This window comes from Bufo gargarizans, chromosome 6, assembly GCF_014858855.1.
Source record: "Bufo gargarizans isolate SCDJY-AF-19 chromosome 6, ASM1485885v1, whole genome shotgun sequence".
Classification (NCBI taxonomy): Eukaryota; Metazoa; Chordata; class Amphibia; order Anura; family Bufonidae; genus Bufo; species Bufo gargarizans.
In genome coordinates this window covers 332800013-332823616 of record NC_058085.1, presented here as the reverse complement: position 1 = coordinate 332823616, position 23604 = coordinate 332800013, and the positions used below count along the sequence as shown (strand labels likewise).

Genomic DNA, 23604 nt, shown 5'->3' with positions numbered 1-23604 from the left:
TAAAGGGAATCTATCACCAGTGACCTTCCTACCCAGCTGTTTGCATAGACATATAGCTGTGGTTCATCTAGTTAAAACTGTTTTTCTTTTGTTGATCTGAAGCTCCATTCTCGAGGTATACTTTTTCTTAATATGCAGATTAGGCCTTTGGGGCAATGAGGCCCTTCCTATTTCTCTTGTTGCACCCAACTCTGCTCATTTTTGTAGCCAACCCCTCCCTGGCTGCTTTGCCACTGTCTTGTCAATCAAAGCAGTGATGGAAGGGCTGATCACAGAAACGAGCAGAGCTTGTGTGCAACAAGAGCAATGGTGACGCCCTCATTTGCATATTAAGAAAATGTATAACTGAAACAAAACTTCGCATCGTCAAAAGAAGAAAAAATGGTTTTAATATGTATTTATATAGCGCCACCATATTCCGCAGCGCTTTACAAATTCATAGGGTTCATGTACGAAACAAAACTAACTGGCTAATATGCAACTGAAACACTAGGAGTCAGGGCCCTGCTCGCAAGAGCTTACAATCTATGAATGTATGATGTTTTAATCAGGTGAATCACAGTTGCGTGTCTATGCAAACAGTTTGATAGGAAAGATTGTAAGCTCTTGCGAGCAGGATCCTCTTTCCTCTTGTTCTGTTGCCATGTTATTTATGACTGTTTGTACATGAACCCCTGACTTGTACAGCACTGCGGAATATGTTGGTGTTATAGAAATAAAGATTATTATAAAGTCGATGAGGAAAGATTCCCTTTAGGCCGAATGCACACAGCCGTGAGCGGTCCGTGGAACCACGGGCTGGATTCCTGCTGAGGGCAGGAGCGCACGGCGTCATTGGTTGCTATGACGCCGTGCGCTTCCTGCTGCCGCCGCAGTACGGTAATGCACTGGTATAGATCATACCAGTGTACTACCATATTGCAGCGGCAGCAGGAAGCGCACGGCGTCATAGCAACCAATGACGCCGTGCGCTCCTGCTCTCAGCAGGAATCCAGCCCGTGGTTCCACGGACCGCTCACGGCTGTGTGCATTCGGCCTTAAGGTAATCACTTTGTTCCAGCCTGCAGTCTCCCTCCTTATCCTGCTCCTAGTTTCAGGCGTTTCTCTTGTAATACATGCTGAATGTGAGGCTTAAGGGTCCAGGATACTGCTGTCTTCACCAGCTCTCCTGTTTTGGCACAACTTTTTTTTCCTGGACTGCTTTTCCTATCTGCAGCCCATAAGGGATCTCTCTTCTCTTGTGCTGTCAGTCTGTGTTCCTGAGGAGTTCATCACTGATTCGCAGCCTATGTGATCCACCCTCCCCCTCTGGTTTCCTCCCTATCCCTGTGATTTCGTCCCTATTTACACCCTGCTGATTTTGATGTTTTTACTCTTCTCCACACTCTGATCTGCCATGTATGATCGCCTCCCCCTCCCTGCTGCTATCTCTGACACTGAGAAAAGAATGCAGAGATCTGATAGATCTAGGGGCTGTGTGTTGCCAGATTCAGCAGAACGGTGTGCTGAATTATTATTTTTTTTAAATTCAACGTCTTTCCTCCACAGAGTGTATGTCTGTGTGTGTGTGTGTCTGTGTGTGTGTGTATATGTATGTGTGTGTATATATATGTGTATGTATGTATATGTATGTGTGTGTGTGTGTGTGTGGTGTATATATATATATATATATATATATATATATATATATATATATATATATATATACATATATACACACACTACAAAAGTGTGTGTCCCTAGCCTTACTAGGTACATCTGGCACTATGTATTATATGTATAAATAGTGCACCAAGCTTAAACAGTAATATGTGGATTACTAAAGTACTAGTGATATACTGGCAGTGGTATTGATGTTACAATCCAGGACAGTGTTAGTGGATTTAGACAACCAAGCTCTGATTACTCAGGAGAGCGGCAGCTAATTAGAGTAATATATGACCGTCTGGTCACATGACCTTCTTTTTCGCACATACATTTTTAAGCCGTTTTTCAAGACGCTGGATCGGCACAATGCATTTTTAATGGTGTCTTCCATTGTGTAAAGGCTTCCTGCACATTGCATTTAATTTTTAATCTTTCAGAGCCCAGTAGATTAATGGTGAAGACATCGGTGGCTGCGGTTTGTGGCTCGGTCTTATAAGCTGCATTTGAAGAATAGGTTAATGCTGTTTAGTGTGTAATTACAGTGGAGGGAGAAGCCTGCAGATATAATAACAGTAATATTACTGTGTTGTTGTACATTCCAGGGAAATGGGCTCTGCTCTCACATTTTTCTAGAGTATTTGTGGCTCAGGAATGTGTGTAGGTGTCTTGGTACAAAAAGGGTTTATTTTCATTAGCGCTGACAGGTAAAACTGCTTCACTTAAAGCCCGAACTTAAAAAGAACAACTACATTGTGCAAGACATTCCCAAGACAATTTTCTCTGACTCACACAGACAAGAGCCTATGAGAAATATAGTCTGTAAAAATGCTGTATGACAACCCAAGGAAAGAAAAAGCTGGTGTAGATAGCAGGCTAACCGTTACCATCCTGAACTCCCCATAGCCTGTAGATTCGGCATGGCCATATGTGTATGTTTAAAGAGTCACTGTACTTTAACCCAATTTCCTTTTTAATAGAGAATGGTGTAACTAACAAATTTATAAATCACTTCATTTAAAAAAATATGCCTGCTTCCACCTGGAAAAAAACTAACGTACTGGCTAAAGGGTGACATAACCTGCTTCTGAGAGAAAGGCATCTAGCTGTGCAACTGAAGCAGGAAATAATATGGCTGAAAGACTTGAGTGAAGCCCACACATAACTGCTCCTTCACAGTTATGATTATACAAAGAAGCCGTTATGAATTATTTTTTTATTACACTTTAAAGCTATAGACACGTTTTGCCTTGGAAATAATTTTTTAAATACATTAGTGGTTGCCCTGAGTGAATAACTTTGCATGAATTCCAGTCTGCAGTTTTCATTCCTTCATCCATTCAAACTCATATTCTCATGTGGTTGTGTCTCTTCCCCCCCCCTTGACCGTGGCACAGCTTACATTTATGCAAAAAGTTGAATTTTATGTTATTTACTATACTGATTTTTTTTTTCCCCTTATCTGTATTGTCTATCTCAAAACTGGTCACCAACTGGGAGATATAACATGCCCCACTGTTCAGGGCATCTGTCAGCAGTTTTGTACCTATGACACTGGCTGACCTGTTACATGTGCACTTGGCAGCTGAAGGCATCTGTGTCGGTCCCATGTTCATATGTGTCCCGCATTGCTGAGAAAAATGTTTTATTATATGCAATTGAGCCTCTAGGAGCACATATATGTTTTTCTCTGCCGAAAAAACATCATTTTTCTCAGCAATGCGGACACATATGAACATGGGACCGACACAGATGCCTTCAGCTGCCAAGTGCACATGTAACAGGTCAGCCAGTGTCATAGGTACAAATCTGCTGACAGATTCCCTTTAAATGTCGTGAACTCCCACAATGCACTGAAGTCTCCATTACAGGCAAGCAGCAGACTGTAAATTCAGAATCCTTATGTTCTAACAGTTGTGGAAGGTTGATGCCAGCTTGTGATCATAACGTACTGTGTTTGTGTCTTTCAGACCGTACACGCACAGAAGCCTCAGTTTTTATCATTGCACTGTCAAGAGGTTGGTGGGAAGAATTATGAAGCTTCCATGGCTCATGTTGACAAGTTGGTCAAGTAAGTACACAGACGTGCAAGAATTTTCTGAACATCCCCTTTTAGATTTGCTTTCAAGACAGATTTAGCTGACATGCTGCGGCCTCCCACTGGCTCGCTACGTTCATACTTTGATAGAGATGCAGATATTTTTGGGCTAGTGAAAAGAAATATAACTTTCAGTTCTATAGGGCGAGATTAATCAAACTGGTGTAAAGTAGAACTGGCTCAGTTGCCCATAGCAACCAATCAGATCCTACCTTTCATTTTTCAGAGCTCCTTTGGAAAATGAAAGGTGGAATCTGATTGGTTGCTATGGGCAACTAAGCCAGTTCTACTTTACACCAGTTTAATAAATCTCCCCCTATGTCTTTCCTTTTAGCTAAAGGAATCTGTAGGAGGAAAAAAACACAAACAAATGCATTAACATATAAAGTGTGACCTAGGCCATATTCTTTTTACCTGGACTAGATAAATCTATAGTAAACTCTAAACTGAGAAAAATATTGGGAAAATAGGATTTCAGCCTCTTTAAAAGGGTTGTTGGGGCTTTTTCTATTGATGACCTATCCTCACAACCCCTGTCGATCCAATATTGATGACTTAGGGCTCATGCACACAACCGTGTGCTGGCCGGGCCCGTGCTGCGGACCGCAAATTCACTTGAATGGGGTCCGCGATCCGTACCGCAAAAAAGTAGTGCATGCACTACATTTTTTTGTAGTGCGGAGGCACGGCCAGAAACACAACAGAAGCACTCCGGTTTGTGTGAAATAAAAAAAATAAAAAAACGCTGACGCTCTGCATGAAACGGCTGACATCTGTGCTTACAGATGTCAGCCGTTTAACCCCTTCCATGCCGCTGTATGGAAGGGGTTAACAGGGAGGGAGCTCCCTCCCTCTCCCATCACCCGCCTCACTGTTGTGGCAGCGGGTGATGGTTACCATTGCAACCGGATGCCTTCACCGGCTTCCGGCCTGCCATGGTAAGGCTAAGTCTGATCAGACTTCTGCTAAAGGCAGAAGTCTGATCAGACTAAGTGTAAAGTGAAAGTACAGTACACTATATAGGGTACTGTATTGTATTATACAGACATCAGACCCACTGGATCTTCAAGAACCAAGTGGGTCTGGGTAAAAAAAAAAAAAAAGTAAAAATAAAACACATTTATCACTGATTAAAAATGAAAAAAATAAAATGCACTACACATGTTTGATATCACCGCGTTCGTAATGATCTGATCTATAAAACGGTCTTGTTACTTTCCCCGCACGGTGAACGCCATAAAAACTATGATTAAATTTAAATTTTGCCCACCTTACTTCCCAAAAAAGATAATAAAGTTTATCAAAAAAGTCGTATGTACGCCAAAATGGTACCAATCAAATCGGCATCTAATCCTGCAAAAAAAAATTAGCCCCTACATGAGACAATTGCCCAAAAAGTAAAAAAATATATCGCTCTCAGACTATGGAGACACTAAAACATAATTTTTTTTTTCTAAAATACTGTTATTGTGTTAAAGTAAATATAAAAATAAAAATTATACATATTAGGTATCGCCACGTCCGTAATAACCTGCTCTATATCACAAGACCTAACCCCTCAGCTGAATAACGTAAAAAAATAAAAACTGTGTACAAAAAGCTATTTTTTGTCACTTTACGTCACAAAAAGTGTAATAGCAAGTGATCAAAAAGTCATACGCACCCCAAAATAGTGCCACAAAAAAAACTATGGCTTTCAGAATGTGGAGACACTAAACATTTTTTATTTTTATTCTTTGTTATGTAAAACTGAAAAATACAACCAAAAAAAGTAGTCATATTTGGTATTGTCGTGTCCGTGACCACCTGCTCTATAAAAATAACACATAATCTAACCGGTCAGATGAATGTTGTAATTAGCAAAAAATAAAAACTGTGCCTATTTCTTGTTACCTTGAGTTACAAAAAGTGTAATATAGAGCAACCAAAAATCATATGTACCCTAAAATAGTACCAACAAAACTGCCACCCTATCGCGTAGTTTCCAAAATGGGGCCACTTTTTTGGAGTCTCTACTCTAGGGGTGCATCGGGGGGCTTCAGATGGGACATGGTGTCAAAAAAACCAGTCCAGCAAAATTAGCCTTCCAAAAACCGTATGGCATTCCTTTCCTTCTGCGCCCTGCCGTGTGCCCGTACAGCAGTTTACGACCACATATGGGGTGTTTATGTAAACTACAGAATCAGGGCCATAAATATTGAGTTTTGCTTTGGCTGTTAACCCTTGCTTTGTAACTGGAAAAAATGGATTCAAATGGAAAATCTGCCCAAAAAGTGAAATTTTGAAATTTTATCTCTATTTTCCATTAATTCTTGTGGAACACCTAAAAGGTTAACAAAGTTTGTAAAATCAGTTTGGAATACCTTGAGGGTGTAGTTTGTAAAATGGGGTCATTTTTGGGTGGTTTCTATTATGTAAGCCTCACAAAGTGACTTCAGACTTGAACTGGTCCTGAAAAAGTGGGTTTTAGAAATTTTCTGAAAAATTTCAAGATTTGCTTCTAAGCCTTCTAACGTCCCCAAAAAATAAAATGGCATTCACAAAATGATCCAAACATGAAGTAGACATATGGGGAATGTAAAATAATAACTATTTTTGAAGGTATTACGATCTATTATAAAAGTAGAGAAATTGAAATTTGGAAATTAGAAAATTTTTCAAATTTTTTTGTTAAATTTGAAAAAAATGTATAAATAAAAAAATTCTTTTTTTGACTCCATTTTACCAGTGTCATGAAGTACAATATGTGACGAAAAATCTATCTCAGAATGGCCTGGATAAGTAAAGGCGTTTTAAAATTATTTACACACAAAGTGACACTGGTCAGATTTGCAAAAAATGGCCTAGTACTTAAAGAGGACCTTTCACTACTCTACAAACGAAAAACGAACTATACCTGTGGGCAGAGCGGCGCCCAGGGGTCCCCCTGCACTTACTAGTAAGTCTGGGCGCCGCTCCGTTCGCCCGGTATAGGCTCCGGTGTCTGCGCTCCCTCTGACTGTTTTCTTGTAGGAGGCGTGTCCCTTGCTGCACTGCTGGCCAATCGCAGCGCACAGCTCATAGCCAGGCTATGCAGCACTGCAGCAAGGGACACGCCTCCTACAAGAAATCAGTCAGAGGGAGCGCAGACACCGGAGCCTATACCGGGCGAACGGAGCGGCGCCCAGACTTACTAGTAAGTGCAGGGGGACCCCTGGGCGCCGCTCTGCCCACAGGTATAGTTAGTTTTTCGTTTGTAGAGTAGTGAAAGGTCCTCTTTAAGGTGAAAATGAGCCCGGTCCATAAGGGGTTAAAAAGAAAAAAGGATTTTGTAGGCTCAAATACAAGCTTCTAAATCATACCAAAAACAAAAAAATAAATAATGATTAAAAATATTAACGTTTAGGTCACCCCCTTTCTGTTGAATAAAATATATATATATATAACAAAAAACATAAACATCATGGGTGTCACTGCGACTAAAACCACATACAGCATTTTTCCAATGCAACGAATTTTGTAATGGAAAATGGGTCAAAATGGGCAATGTACCATTTTTTTTTTTTTCATTGCTTCTCTTACCCAAAAGAATGTGCTTAAATATGATCAAAAAGTCACGCACACTCCCAAAATGGTATCGATAAAACTACAGATTGTCCTGAAAAAAATGAGCCCCCACACAGCTCAGTAGAAATAACTATAAAAATAAAGTTATAGGGGTCAGAATTTGGAGATTGAAAAAACATCTTTTTTTAAGGTTTAAATTTATTTTTACACTATTTAGACGATTACAACTAATTATACACATGTGGTATAGTTGTAATCGTCTTGACCCAGAGAATGAAGCGCACAGGTCAGTTGTGTCGCAAACGGAACACAGTGAGAACAAAACAGTGGTGGAATTGCGTTTTGCCTCCCACTAAATTGTATGCCATATTAAATGGTGGCATTAGAAAGTACAACTTGCCTTGCAAAAAATAAGCCCTCAAACAGCTATATGAACAGAAAGATAAAAAAGTTCTGGCTGAAGGAAGATGGTGAAGAAAAATGAAAACTAAAAAAACCTCCAGTATCCTTAATGTAAGAGATAACAGTCCAACAGATTGAAAATGACGAAAAATTTCAAAACGGTGGAGACTTATCAAATTTGGTTCACCAAAAAAATTAAGGAGTTGCCCATAGCGGCCAAGTTCTTAAATAAAAAAAAAATCCTCTGAAAAATGAGTGCTGGAATTTAAATTGTTTGCTATGGGCAGCTTATTTGCATTCATTTTAATAACTCTCTCCCAAAGCTTACTAGAAAGCTGGAAAACATTTGATTGCCAAAAACAAAGTCTTTTTGACCCATGAGACCCCATGTTCTTTTCTGCCCCTCACCCTTCCACCCATAATGTATTTTGTAGAATGTTCCTTGTTTTATAAAAAGATCTTTAAACCTCTACTTGCCTACATCATCTGTGATCAAATTTTATTTTCTGTGAAATTGGCCTTGAACCATGAGCGAGATAGCAATGCAAGATTAATACACAATTTGTAAAACAAATACATTTCAGCTGCTCCTTTCCTGATGACCGAGGAAAAGCTTTGGGCTGTCAAACAATATGATGTAGCAAATAAATATATTCCATTTCCAGGGTCTCCATAGTGGTTAGTGCTACGAAAGTTTGGAAATTGTGCCCTCTAGTGGTGATCTTGGTAAATTGTTTTACATCCATTCTGAGCACAGCAAAGATATGACATAATGTGTTAGAAACGTGTTCATATAGTTTCCTTTCCCAACAGCGTGTGTTGATTTAGGTATTTTGGTCACAAATAGGAGAAAGCAAGAAGGTCTCAATGCTTAGGCTGCGTTCACATCTCCGGACATCTGTTCCGGCAGAGGAACAGACTATTGGAGTTACCATATCCAGCAGTGCATCAGTATTTTTCTGGCAGAAAAAAAAAATCTAATTAATGTGGGAAAGCCACCGTATCCCCCGTCAGATCCCATTATAGTCAGTAGGGATCCGACAGTATGTGGCCGCGTCCAGCTGTGCTAGATACTGTAACTGGTAGTATGTTCCTCTGCCAGATAAGTTGTACTCGCCACTCCAAACTCCCTCCGGTCCAGCACCACAGCTCTAATGCTCTCCGGCTACTGCAGTGATGACATCAGACTGCACGTGATCGTTGCAGCCAATCATTGACCTCAGTGGACTATGGCACAAGACCACTGATTGGCTGCAGTGTGCGGTGTACAGGCAGGGCACTGTTAGTCATGAAAACAAAGCCAGGCAGGGAGGATCAGAATGGCGAGTGTGACTTGGACAACCCCGTTTAAGTTTTTGAGATTTATTTTATTTTTTAAATATCTTCTAAGGGTTCATTTTGTCGGCTAATTAAAAAGGCAAATTTCTTGTAGGGTATCCTCACTGTCATCTAGGGTCTCCAGGTATTGGTCTAAGCAGACAGAACGGCTTCACTGTTTTTTGGAATGTTTTGGGGGTTTTTAATGGTGTCTTTTTTTATTTTATTTTTTTATGTCAGAGATGTTACTTAAAGTGTACCTAAACCTTCCAACTATTTTCTTTAAAACTATCTCCAGTCTCCTAAAAATTTCTGTAATATGTTTTATTCATTGATTTTATTCTGTTTTTATCACAACAGGAACCCAAAGTTCAGGCCTGTGCACAGCACTGCTCACTGCAGCGCGTAGAGCATCCATGCACCATAGCCATATGTGCTGAGTGTGGACTGAGTGCGCACAAGAATGGCAGGGTCATCGCTGCTGCTGCTGGTCCTCTTTGCCAAATGCCTGGCATAGCTCTGCACTGGTGTGCTATGCCAGGCTTTAGCGGTATGCAGTAGGTATAGGCAGGGGTTCTGCACAGCGCATCACTGCTTCTGTCTGTGCCTGGTCCGCTCAAAGCTCTGCATAGCACATCAGTGTAGGAGACCCGGAGCAGTGGGCTGTGCCAGGCTTTTAGCCGTCCTGTGATGATTGTGGTATCTATGGTAAAACACTGAATCCTCGCACTACTGCAGTAAACACCACTGTGTCCGAATATTGAGCATCTCATAGGAAGAGAATAAAATCGATGAATAAAATACTTTACAAAAATGATTGTAGGAGACTGGTAGTAGTTATTAAAGGGCATCTGTCAGCAGTTTTGTACCTATTACACTGGCTGGCCTGTTACATGTGCACTTGGCAGCTGAATGCCTCTCTGTTGGTCCCATGTTCATATGTGTCCGCATTGCTGAGAAAAATGATGTTTTATTATATGCAAATGAGTCTCTAGGAGCAACAGGGGCGTTACCATTACACCTGGAGGCTCTGCTCTCTCTGCAACTGCCGCCTCCTCTGCACTTTGAGAGGGCCAGGCAGTAAACAACGTCATCACACTTGGCCCTGTTAATCAAAGTGCAGAGGGTGCAGCAGTTGCAGAGAGAGCAGAGCCTCTAGGAGTAATGACAACGCCCCCGTTGCTCCTAGAGGCTCACTTGCATATATTAACATTTCATTTTTCTTAGCAATGCGGGCACACAGAGGCATGGCTAAAGGCTCATGGTGCAAGACTTTAGCTTGGGCCCTCCTTCCCTCAGTGCTTTGTGGCGATGGGCAGGGAAGCACATAGCCTTTTGTGCTGCCCGAGGCAAAAAATTTAAATTGCCCCCTAACCCAATGCCAAATTCTTGATCTAACCCCTTCCCTCCAGCCAGAGGTGTAACTTGACCAGCATGAACGTTCTAGAATACTGGTGCCGAATTCTTATTCGGCACAAGGTCTTTGGGTCCCTCAGGCTCCTGGGTCCGGTAGCGACTTCTACCTCTGCACCCCCTATAGCTACACCCCTGTGGGCACATATGAACATGGGACCAACACAGATGTCTTCAGCTGCCAAGCGCACATGTAACAGGTCAGCCAGTGTCATAGGTACAAAACTGCTGACAGATGCCCTTTAATAAAAATAGTTTTGAAGTTATTTTATTATTTTAATGAAGAATGCTCTAGATACAGTATTTCCATAACCATATTTAAAGTGTTAGGGGGGAAAAAAGCAACCAAAAAAAACGCTAAAAGAAACGTGTGAAGGAAGCATTAGAAGGGATTAGCTAGCCAATCTCGGGCAGATTAATGCTGGTCAGCAGCCATCCTTTTGTTATACTGTTGGCTCTAGAACAAAAGAAGTATGCAAAAAAGTGTCCGAAATAAAATCAGTTTGTTTTGTTTTTTTCTCGCCTTTTGAAGAGAACCTGCCAAGTCTGTTTTGGCCACAATTAGCATTTTCCATACAATGACAATTCTGGAGTATCTTTTTCATATAGCTCTGTTGTGTCTCTCCTCTATCAAGGGTCCATTCACACGTCCGTGAGTGTTTTGCGGATCCGCAAAGCACAGATACCGGCCGTGTGCGTTCTGCATTTTGCGGACTGCATGTGTCCGGCCCTATGATAGTAATCTTGTACGCAGACAAGAACAGGACATGCTCTATCTTTTTTGCGGGGCCACGGAACAGAACTACGGATGTGGACAGCACACGTTGTGCTGTCTGCATCTTTTGATGCCCCATTGAAATGAATTGATCCACACCCGTTCCACAAAATTGCAGAACGGATGCAGACCCAGAACTACGGATGTCTGAATGAACCCTAAAGCTGGAAGCTGTGAATGAATTGCCTGCAGCTTGCAATGAAGGTCCAGCTGGATGTGTTACCAGTTGGGGTTGTGACCCTGCACAGTCTGGAACTGGTTAACACTGATTAGATAGTGTCACTGGTAACTCCCATCTGGACCTTTACTGATAAGAATTAGCTATAATGAGTGTTTAGGAGCTGCCAGGAGTTCAGAGATGAAGGCTACACTTTGAGCCGTCGGAGCAGCAAGATGGATTTACTGTAAAACAGAAAGCAATAGTCTGCAAGGCTGTAGAATATATATATTTTTTAACTTTTAATAAAGAAAACCTAAAAAAAACCAAAAAAATGATTTTTAAGCAATATGATGTATAAAATGCAATAATAATAAATTGCCTCTGAAGGAGTCCATAGCATTTTAAGAAAAGGTACTTGGGGGGGAAAAAAGACCTAATTGTGATGTAACACTAACCAAATTGAGCCCTCCGTCCCTTTTAGCCGTGTTCTCCTACCTGAGGCTCTCCAGTTGTTGCAAAACTACAACTCCCAACATGCCCTGACATGCAACGGCTGCAGAGCCACAAGTTGGCGGTCAGTGCCATGCAGTTTAGGTGAGGTTTCCCTATAGGGAATGTTAAATTTATGAACGGTTCTAAGGTTTTATGCTATATGGTTAAGTCTTGTGTTTTTTTTTTTTTTCAGAGACCTGCTTTCAAGTGATGCTATGAAAGAATACAACAGAGCGCGGGTGTACCTAGATGAGAACTACAAGTCACAGGAAAACTTCACGGTATGTGAACGTAAAGAGCGTTTCCATTGGAAGGGGAGATCAGCGGATGTGGCTGTCACGTATGCTCCTGTAGAGGTTGTCGCGCAGCACGTGTGTGTACTGGCAGCAGTACAGTCACCACCTCTGTCCCTGTGTGAGTTCTTAGGGCATTTTCACACACCACAGATTTCTCGCAGACATTTCTACATCTGAAAAGCCTCTTCATAAGGTGGTTTCCTCGGCATGTGCATGGATTTCTGTAGGACCAATTTAGATGAAAGGGATACTTCTGTGTGACTAACCATTCACACGAACGATACGGATTGGCTCAGGATGCGTTCCGTGAAGCTCGCACCATTTCTGCATGCAAGTTCAGTCAGTTTTGTCTGCGATTGCGTTCAGTTTTTTCTGCGCAAGTGCAATGTGCTTTGATGTGTATTTCACGTTTTGCACTGAAGCCCCATTCACTTCTTGGGGACCAGGGCTGCGTGAAATAATGCAGAATATAGAACACGCTGCGATTCTTGCGCACCACAGAACTGATGCGTGAAAAAAAAACAACGCTTATGTACATAGACCCATTGAAATGAACGGGTCAGAATTCGGTGCGGGTGCTACGCGTTCATGCATCGCACCTGAGCGGAAAACTCGCTCATCTAAGAGAGACCTTAGGCTGGGCTCACACATGCGTTTTTTGTGAAAACTTTCAATGCGGTTTTTGTTGCATTTTTAATTTAATTTTTTAAACCAAAACCTAGATTTAGATACAAAAAGAAAACAATAAAGATGACCTGTGAAAAAGCAGTTTGTAATGAGTTAGTTGAATACCGCCACAGATGGTGACCACGCGGTTCAGTAAGCACTACCACTACGTCTCAGCCGGTACACAACCGTATAATGGGGCCGTACTCGAAGGCTAGGGTTACACTTAGCATTTTTGAGGAAAGCTCTTTTTTAATTGAGCAAATAAAACCTTTAATGAATAATTTAAGATGTTTTTTAAGAAACTACTCCTTTTTGAGATGGCTCTGAGAACCCGGCACGTCTGTGGCCAACAACATCTTGGTTGTTTCCTGCAGAATGCCACATATCTTCTCTCCCGAAGCCCTCCCTGTGGGCTTAGTAAAGATTACAAAATTGTACAAAATTTCTGAAGGATTTTTGTGAAAACTAACGGCATTTATTGATTTCTGTTTTTAACCTGATTAGTTTTGAGGTGAACCCTAGATGTCTGAAAGCACACAGAGCTATGGGGACTGGGTATTGCGGATGTGCTAGCGGCCATCTAGCAACCCATGTCCTCAGCTCTGTACACAAAATCCTGGTGACAGGTTCCCTTTAACTTGACCAGTATTTTTTGTTGGGAAGGGTGGCAACCCTAGATACGGATATGAGATGGATATTGATGTTTTCTGATTACCTTTGTGTAGATCTGTAAGAGGTTTTGTTGCCTTTTTTTTACTTGAGTTATTGGGCCACTGACGTTTTTACTATGTGATATAAAGTCTGGGACACGTTCTACTAAATGAGGCTTTGGAAACACAAACTTTATTCTTGGCGCTCTGTATTTCTACAGGCTCGGTCGGGCTCGTGGCCCGTTCTAGGAAGCACAGTCCTGTATTTAGAGACTAAAAATACCCCACGTCTTCTTGCAAGTAAAATAAACCTTTTCCTTCCAGTAAGAATGGAAGCCATCTATAAATTCAGTCCCCGGGGTCATCCTGGCTGCACATTTAGGGCTTTGTCCTTAAGTTGTGTTTTATTAGATTCTGGCAGGTTTCCATCAACAATAATTAGTAATTATAGTTCCCATGCTCTGCTAACGAAGCCTGTATTTATAGCCGTTATTTATGGCGCGGTCAGTCAGGAGGGGAAAAAAGGGAGATTACTCTGTCTGTGTCTTCATCGTTGTGCATTCAGCGCGGTCTGTGATCAGGATGCAAATCTACACGAATGTATCCTAAGGGGCAACGCTGCCCCGACCGTGGACCTGTCTGCGGACTCTGGGATGCATATAATGGGCCATCATCATCTTCTCATGTTGTTGGAGCTCCAATAATTTTTTCTGCCATTTCTGAAGATAGAATCATTTTGACTGCTGGAAGCCATATGGGCAAAACTGGTTTCTTGTAGCTCTGCTGTGACATCCATCTTGCACGATTGGCAGTGAATGTTTGTCACAGTGGAAGCCTTTAGGCCCCTTTCACACAAGCGAGTTTTCCGCGCGGTGCAATGTGTGACGTGAACACATGGCATCCACACTGAATCCTGACCCATTCATTTCAATGGGTCTGTGTACATGAGTGTTTTTTCACGCATCAGTTCTACGTTGCGTGAGAATCGCAGCATGTTCTATATTCTGCATTTTTCACGCAGCCCTGGCCCTATAGAAGTGAATGGGGCTTCAGGGGATGCACTTCCGGTGCAATGCGTTTTTCACAGAAAGTTGCAAGAAGATGTCTGTAAACCTTCAGGTTTATTTTTTTCAAGCGCGCAAAAAACACATCAAAACTGATTAAGGCCTCATGCACACGACCGTTGTGTGCATCCGTGGCCATTGTGCCGTTTTCCGTTTTTTTTTCGCGGACCCATGGACTTTCAATGGGTCCGTAGAAAAATCGGAAAATGCACCGTTTTGCAGCCGCATCCGTGATCTGTGTTTCCTGTCCGTCCAAAAAATAGGACAACGGTTCACGGACCCATTCAAGTCAATGGGTCCGTGAAAAAACACGGATGCACACAAGATTGGCATCCGCGTCCGTGGCCGTAGGCTACTTTCACACAGCCTAGATCCGTCTGCATAAAAGCTTTTTCAGAGCTGAGTTTTCACTTCGTGAAAACTCAGATCCGACAGCATATTCTAACAGAGGCGTTCCCATAGTGATGGGGACGCTTCTAGTTAGAATATACTTTGAACTGTGTACATGACTGCCCCCTGCTGCCTGGCAGCACCCGATCTCTTACAGGGGGCTGTGATCAGCACAATTAACCCCTCAGGTGCTGCACCTGAGGGGTTAATTGTGCGTATCATAGCCCCTGTAAGAGATCATGTGCTGCCAGGCAGGAGGGGGCAGACCCCCCCTCCCTCCCCAGTTTTAAATTCATTGATGGCCAGTGGGCCCCCCTCCCTCCCCTGTAGTACTGTAGATTCATTGGTGGCCAGTGGGCCCCCCCTCCCCCTAATTAAAATCTCCCCCCCCTATCATTGGTGGCAGCGGAGAGTACCGATCGGAGTCCCAGTTTAATCGCTGGGACTCCGATCGGTAACCATGGCAACCAGGACGCTACTGCAGTCCTGGTTGCCATGGTTACTTAGCAATTTTTAGAAGCATTATACTTACCTGCGAGCTGCGATGTCTGTGACTGTCCGGGAGCTCCTCCTACTTGTAAGTGACAGGTCTGTGCTATAGGCAATGCACCACACAGACCTTTCACTTACCAGTAGGAGGAGCGCCTGGCCGGTCACAGACATCGCAGCTCGCAGGTAAGTATAATGCTTCTAAAAATTGCTAAGTAACCATGGCAACCAGGACTGCAGTAGCGTCCTGGTTGCCATGGTTACCGATCGGAGCCCCAGCGATTAAACTGGGACTCCGATCGGTACTCTCCGCTGCCACCAATGATAGGGGGGTTAATTAGGGGGGGGGCCCACTGCCCACCAATGAATCTACAGTACTACAGGGGGGGGGGGGGGCGGCCGCACTGGCCACCAAAGTGTTAAATACAGGGGGATGCCAGGCAGCAGGGGGCAGTCATGTACACAGTTCTTTTGTATATTCTAACCTGAAGCGTCCCCATCACCATGGGAACGCCTCTGTATTAGAATATACTGTCGGATCTGAGTTTCACGATCGAACTCAAATCCGATGGTATATTCTAACATAGAGGCGTTCCCATGGTGATGGGGACGCTTCAAGTTAAAATATACCATCGGATTGGAGAAAACTCAGATCTGATGATATAAAAGAACTCCAGACTTTACATTGAAAGTCAATGGGGAACGGATCCATTTGCAATTGCACCATATTGTGTCAACGTCAAACGGATCCGTCCCCATTGACTTGCATTGTAATTCAGGACGGATCCGTTTGGCTCCGCACAGCCAGGCGGACACCAAAACGACTTTTTTTTCATGTCCGTGGATCCTCCAAAAATCAAGGAAGACCCACAGACGAAAAAACTGTCACGGGTCACGGACCTACGGACCCAGTTTTTGAGGACCTTAAAAAAAAATAAAAAAATGGTTGTGTGCATGAGGCCTAACCCTGCGCTGAAAAAACTGGCTGAACTTGCTTGCAAAATGGTGCGAGTTTCAGTGAACGCATCCGGAGCCAATCCGTATCGTTCGTGTGAAAGAGGCCTTACACCTGTGCTGACATTAAGGATCCATTCACATGTCCTTATGTGTTTTGCGGACCGCACATCGCCGGCACTCTCATAGAAAATGCCTTTTTTTTGTCCGCAATTGCGGACAAGACTAGGACATGTTCTGATTTTATGCTTATCCGTAAATGCGGATGCGGACCGCACATTCTGGCCCCATTGAAAATGAATGGGTCCGCACCTGTTTCGCAAAATTGCGGAACGGATGCGCACCCATTTTGCGGACGTGTGAATGGACCCTCAAGGGGTATTCTGATTATAGAAAGTTATCCCCTATCCATAGGAGAGTGGATAACTATCAGATTGGAGGGAGTCCCATCCGTAGGACCCCCACCGATCTGATAGTTATCCCCTATCCTTTCTCTAATCGGAATAAGACTTTAAAGTGGTTTTACTATATTGCTAGGCATGTGCAGGATAAGCCAAATCTGTGGGGGTCTGACTATCGCCAGCACTTCCATAGAAATGAATGGAGCGGTGACGCCCCTTTTCGACCAGCCACTCCATCCATTTCGAGAGCTCCATGGGGTACGGGACTCTCGTTCTCGGGATCGGGTAGTTATATAGACATAACTTTCTATAACTGGAATACCCCTTTAAAGTGGTTTTAGCATATTGATGGCCATGTACAGGATAGATCAGATCGGTGGCGGTCTGACTTTTCGCTCCCTACCAATCAGCTGTTTAAAGAGGCTGCAGCGCTTGTGCGAGTGCTTCAGCCGCATCATTGTTAAGGTGGGTCTGTCTACCTGCAGGTTGTCTATTTACAGCAGCAACGGGAGAAGGGGATTACAGCTTCACTTAGGACAGAGCTGCCATCCCCCTACATCACCGCTACTGAGTGCACATTCATTGTAAACCATGAAGAGGCAGGGGTGGCCCTTTCAAACAGCTGATTAAGGCGTTGGACCCCCACCGTTGCCATTGATGGCCCATCAGTATGTTGAAATAGGAAAACCCCTTTAAAGGAGAGTTCCCATCTGGACATGGCATTTTGATTGGATGTGCCATAAATGTCTGATAGCTGCAGGTCCCACCTCTGGCACCCACTCCGATTAAGAACAGGGCCTCCCTGTGAATGAAGAGCCACGCAAGCACGACTACCTCCATTTACTGCTATGGGGCTTGCAAAAATATCAAGCACAGGCACAGCTGTTTTTTGGTAGTCTCTCAGCAGTGAACGGAGAGGACACCATGCTCTATATTCATAGTGGGCCCGATGTTGAGACAGGTGCGGGTCCCGCAAAACGGACAAGAATAGGACATGTTCTATCTTTTTTTGCGGGGATGCGGAACATATTGCTGCACCATTGATATGAATGGGTTTTATTTTTTAGTTTTTTTAGCCATCTTTTTCATGGAAATATATATATATATTTTTTTTATTGCCCAAAAATTCTGCAGCTAGATTTTATGTTAGTTTACAGTCAGATTTAAAACATGCAAAGGCGGAGATTTATCACCTCCCTGCGCCAGAAAAGTGGCTTTAAAAGTTACAAGCCGTGCGTTTGACTTTTTAAATGCGTTGTTTTTTTTGTTTTGTTTTTAAGAAAAAAGTTGCATGTGCCTTTATTTTATTTTTTGTTGCACTCGACACTTTTCGAAAGGGCAGTGGCAGGACCAACACCCAAGACAAATTTATCTTCATTTACACCACTTTTCTGGCGCAAATGAAGGCAGAAATCTATGATGGCTGTGAGCTGCCGTAGATCTCTGTTTAGGCATGCGGACTGCCGGAGAATGTGCCTCGTCATAAATTAGGCGCAACTTTCGACAGTGAAGGGGGATATCAAGACCGGAGCAGAAAGTGCCAGTCTTGATAAATCTCCCACAAAGTGATTTGGTTTGTGGTGGTTTTTAGGTTAGTGTATTTTTATTTTTCAAAAAGCAGCATTCTCTGAGTGTATTTTATTTTTTTCCTGGCACTTTTTTCGCATAACGTTCTTTATAGGACTACAAAATAGAATGAAATAAAACGAAAAATCCTAAAAAAATAAATAAATTTGCATGCATCATAAAAAAAAGCTAAATAAAAATTAATTTTTTTTTCTTTTTATACAGTAATCGCTTATATATTACCAGCACTACCACATCACTCCACATCTATAGGGCCGCCGGAAACTGCAGCCCTCCGCTTTATTTAAACTTACTCCTCGCTGCGGCCGTACATTGAGGAGAAATTGAGGGCTCAAGGTCCACATTCTAGTGATCCGTGGGGGTCCCAATCTTCATGGTGTTAGTCGATAGATGCCCAGTTACATGCCCCTTTACACCATCGCAGGTGATTTAGATGCTATATTTATATCTGGTCACCCTTTCTCTGAACACATACACATACAGGAGGAAGTGTCAATCATCCCGTATGGGAGGGGGAATCAGGACTCTCTGTCTCTCCTCAGAGTCCAGTCAGGATTTACTTCCCCCTGTCATGTACTGCTCAAATACAGCAGGAGGAATCACCAGACAGGTCCGCTTTAGGGCTCATCCGCAAAACACATACTGGCCGAGTGCATGGCGCCATTTTTATTTTTAATAACTCTTGCAAAAATTTCCTATCCTTGTCCGCAAAACGGACAAGACTAGGGGCGGCAGAGCGTGCTTACAGATGCGGGCAGCACACTGTGCCCCCCTTGGAGATGAATGAGTCTGCATCCGATGGGATGCGGACCAAAACTACAGCAGTGTGCATGAGGCCTTAATCTGACCCTATGCCGACGACTCTAGAAAGACGCAGACATTTACTGTTTTGCATATCCTTGAGTATTAGGCCACCTTAATTAAAAATTAGATCCACGAGAGTGATTGTGTACACTTGCACATTTATCTCCTCCTTCCCTCGATCCGTCCACATCCTAAGATCATTATTTCATCTTAATTAACAATTCCGCTTTGCCTTTTTTATCTACAATCTACAGCAGATTTAAGTGACTTGGAAAACGCGGTTAATAAAAATTAAACCTTTTTCCCTTAATAACATGTCACCCTCCCTTTCCCCGTAGGAATTATGCCTGTTTTACTAACAGAAAGGTGAAGTTAATTTTTAGCAGATTAATGAGATCCCCGTAATATTTTTTAGTGGAGTCTGCTTGTGTTAATTGGCTGTTAATTGAAAAAGGAAATTGGCCCTGATTTATTGCCGGCCTTCAGCCTCTTGTGGATTGTAATTGGCTTCATAAAATACCAGCATCTTCCCAGACCTGGCGGGATCTCGGATGTATACTCGCCAAATGATTGCAGTTGTTGTTTTAGTTTTACATTCTGTGAATGTATGGAATGTAGCTGAAGCCGATGTTTTAGTTGTTCCCCACCAGGGGGAGCTGTGTTACCAGAATTCTCCAGGTTTGGCTCTCTTCTGGGGTGATAGACGGTATGACTGCTGCTCTGTGGGAGGGTGACATATCGCTGTGTATGGGGCAAAGAGAATTAAGGAGTGAGAGCACACCGCGTTCACCCTATTCAGGGTCTCCGTGTTTCTCCTCCAGAGCGGCAGTAGTTCTTGCTGGTACTGTATGTGAATACACATATAAAAGAAATTGTTTCCATTGTCACCTATTTGGACAGAATGTTCTTAAAGGGATTGTATCGCCTCACCACCGATGAAACCCACTGACTAATATAATTATTATTATAATGGGGTGCTCCTGGATCTACCGTGATCATGCTATTATTAAAGGGGTTGTCTGACTTCAGCCAGTGGCATTTATCATGTAGGGAAAGTCAATACAAGGCACTTACTAATGTATTGTGACTGTCCATATTGCTTCCTTTGCTGGCTTCATTTATTTTTCTATCACAATCTAGCAGCGGTGGCCGTGCTTTCACACTATAGGACAATGCACTATCCTCTCTGGTGGCCGGGACTGTAGTGAGCGAACATAGGTGCGCATGCGCAGCAGCCCCCGCCCTGGCCTCCTCGTATCTTCGCTGCAGCAGTAGCCATTTGCTGAACCCCTTTAATAATAGCATGATCACGGTGGATCCAGGAGCACCCCATTAGAAGTCAGTGGTTTCCAGCGGTGATTTCCCTAGTATGACGGATCCAGCACAATGCTAATGCTAACATAGCCTTGGGCAGAGAGCGGCACCGTCACCATTATGCAGCTGCATGTTAATATTCATGCTTTTTCTAATGGTTTTACTGAGATTAGTTTTTTTTTTAAAGCCGTTTTCTCGCTGCTGCATCATTCTGTCCCATGTAGAAGGGTCTCAAGTGCACTCTGTTTTGTACAGTCCTTAGTGGCTGCATTAGAGATACATGGGGCATCTACTGCACTGCAGTATGCGGCGACTTAGAGATTCGTTTTTTAGTCTTATTCCAACAAACTGAATTGATGCCATGCTCCATTCTTTGCCATATGTACAGAATATCTACATATGGCACAGGATCACTGAGGACAGGACAGTCAGAGGACCAAGCAATGTTGATAGATCAGAGGAGGCTGGGAAGGTGCCTTAAAGGGGTTCTCCGGGATTTAGAGTGGTCAACAGTAGTGTGTCCTAGAATATGAGAAGGACTGGCTTCTACCACTTGCAGAGCTTCCTAGAGGAATGAGATCCAGGGCCTCACTACATGTGATCCTGCCTATGATATACCATCATGGCTGAACAGCCTGACGGGTAAACTCGACAATATTTAGTATATGCAAGTACCAAAGTGTAATTTCTAGTAAGGCCCCCGTGGGGTGCTACACTTTCTACCACTAGACCCCCACCCACTCCTTTGAAAAATACCTAGAGCAGAATAAAGGTGCAAAAAGTGTCAACATTTTTAGGCCACTGGCATGTGCAGCCTTTGATAAGTTCCTGGCAAAATGCTGACATTTATGTAACCTCGTTGTTGCTATTGTCAAGCAGGTCTAAACTGCATCTTTACAACCGCAGTGTAACTCTTGGGGTACAGTTACATGTTGAGACATTGGAGCGGATTCTGAATGTATATTAAAAAGCAAGTAAATTAGATTTTAGAAAAATAAATAAAAAGCCTCATGCACATATGGCATACACCTTATTTTGTGCAGATTTCTAGTACAAATGTTACCTTCCAATGGGTGATTCCATAGGGGTTACTGGCAGATTTCTGAGGAATTTTATTACATGTAACCATCTTTATGCATGAAATAATTCACCGTTGTGTACTGTAGTTATGTTGTGGCCTAAGTTCATTTGTCTGTCTATTGTGGGTATTTGCACAAAGACATTAAAATAGAAAGACCAAATGTAAAAGATGCCAAGGGAGCTAGCGTCCAATGTGCTGTCATTTAGGTCCTGCCAATATAATTTCAGAAATATCTGCACTTACAGATGCTGTCCACACGGTGGCAGCATATTTCCATTCTGTAAAGTTTTTCTAGCAGAAAGCTATCCTGAGTCTAGTGTAGGGTTGTTCCGATAACAAAATTTTGATTCGGTTTTGATACCATAAAGTATTGTGATACTCTACCATTCGAAAATGAAACCCCCAAAAAAAGCTAACGTGCATTCTGCATTTTATGGAACGTCTGGCCCATAATCGAACAGTCCTATCCTATTGTTTTTGGAGTGGGGGCAAGGTGATGAAAAAAAAAAGGCGCTGTTTTTATTTTTTTGTGTTACGGCGTTCACCGCATAGGACATTTTAAAAATATTTTAATAGTTTGAACTTTTTGGACGTGGCGATATGTAATATGTTTATTTATTGTTTATATATTTTATATGTAAAATTGGGAAAGGGGGTGATTTATACTTAAAATTGTGTGTTTTTTTTTTTTTTTTTATTATATATTTAATAACCATTTCCCCCCTTAGGGGCTAGAACCTGGGATCTTTTAATCCCTTGTCCTATTCACCCTCATTAGGGGGGCGGGGAGAAATGAGGGGAGGGTGCGCACTCTGCCACCAATGATTTTAATAGTGAGGACGAGGGGGGGCGGTGCACTGCGCCACCAGTGATAATTAACATTTAATACAGGAGGTGGGTGAGGCACCTGAGGGGTTAACGCAGCTGATTGCAGCTCCCGCCTCCTGGATTTGTATTAAATGTTTACTTTCATTGGTGGCGCAGTGCGCCCGCCCCTCTCTCCTCATTGGTGGCAGCGGCACAGGGGAGAAGGAAGCAGTCTCTCTGCTGAGGAGAACATGGCGCGCACTTAGAGCAGCGCGCTCCATGTTCTCTGATGCTAGACTGCGCAATAGCGAAGCCTAGTATCGAAAAAAGGCAAATCCTGATTTGCTATCGAGGTCGATACCAGACAAAAGTATCAATTGGGTATCGAAAATTCGATACTCTAAACAACCCTATTCTAGTGTTAGAAATCGTGGACAATTTGGAAAGGCTTTTTGTTTTTTTTAAAGTAAGGATGCGCTGTATGGTTTCATCTCCTTTATGTAACATGAGGGTACTTTCACACTTGGCGGAAGAGGATTCCAGTAGGCAGTCCCGTCGCCGGCAATCCGGACTCAACTCAAACTGATGGCATTTGTCAGACGGATCCGGTGTCATCTGGAAAAACTGATCCGGTATTAATTTTTTTCCTGCATTTTTAAAGGTCTGCGCATGCCGAAAAGCCTGATCCGTTTTGCCAGAAAACATAATGCCGAATCCGGCACTAATACACTTCAATGTAAATTAATGCTGTAAACATAAGAATGCAAATAATGACTATTTCCTGTAGTTTATTCAGACGTTGCACAGGTGTTTGTTCTAATCACAAAGTGCTGTGGCCATTTTTAGATGAAAAAGCTTTATTTTTTTTTTTTTTATTAAAAGGGCATCTGTCAGCAGTTTTGTACCTATGACACTGGCTGACCTGTTACATGGGCACTTGGCAGCTGAAGACATCTGTGTTGGTTCCATGTTCATATGTGCCTTCAAATTAGCCCCTGGGTGCAGCGTTGCTGTTGCATCCGAGGCTCCGCTCTCTTGTCTTGATGTCCACCCCCCACCACTTTGACAGGGCCAAGCAGTGCAGATGTACTGACACGTGGCCCTGAGGTTTCACGGCAGCGCATTTGACGCACATGCTGGAGATTGCCGGAATACAAGCCGAGATCTTGAAAAACATGAGAAATGGATACACAATATATGAAAACTGTATATATTAGAGGGAATTTTTGGCTAAAACTAGAATACTCCAAG

General features: G+C 42.8%; 1 protein-coding gene across 1 annotated transcript in view; it reads left to right on the top strand.

Moving 5' to 3' along the window:
* The window catches only part of INPP5A (inositol polyphosphate-5-phosphatase A), a 448685-nt gene that overhangs the window by 147010 nt on the left and 278071 nt on the right, over positions 1-23604 (top strand). The window contains exons 3-4 of the mRNA XM_044296965.1: positions 3615-3715; positions 12041-12128. Of these exons, the coding sequence (XP_044152900.1) occupies positions 3615-3715; positions 12041-12128 (189 nt within the window). The remainder of the gene's footprint in view (positions 1-3614; positions 3716-12040; positions 12129-23604) is intronic.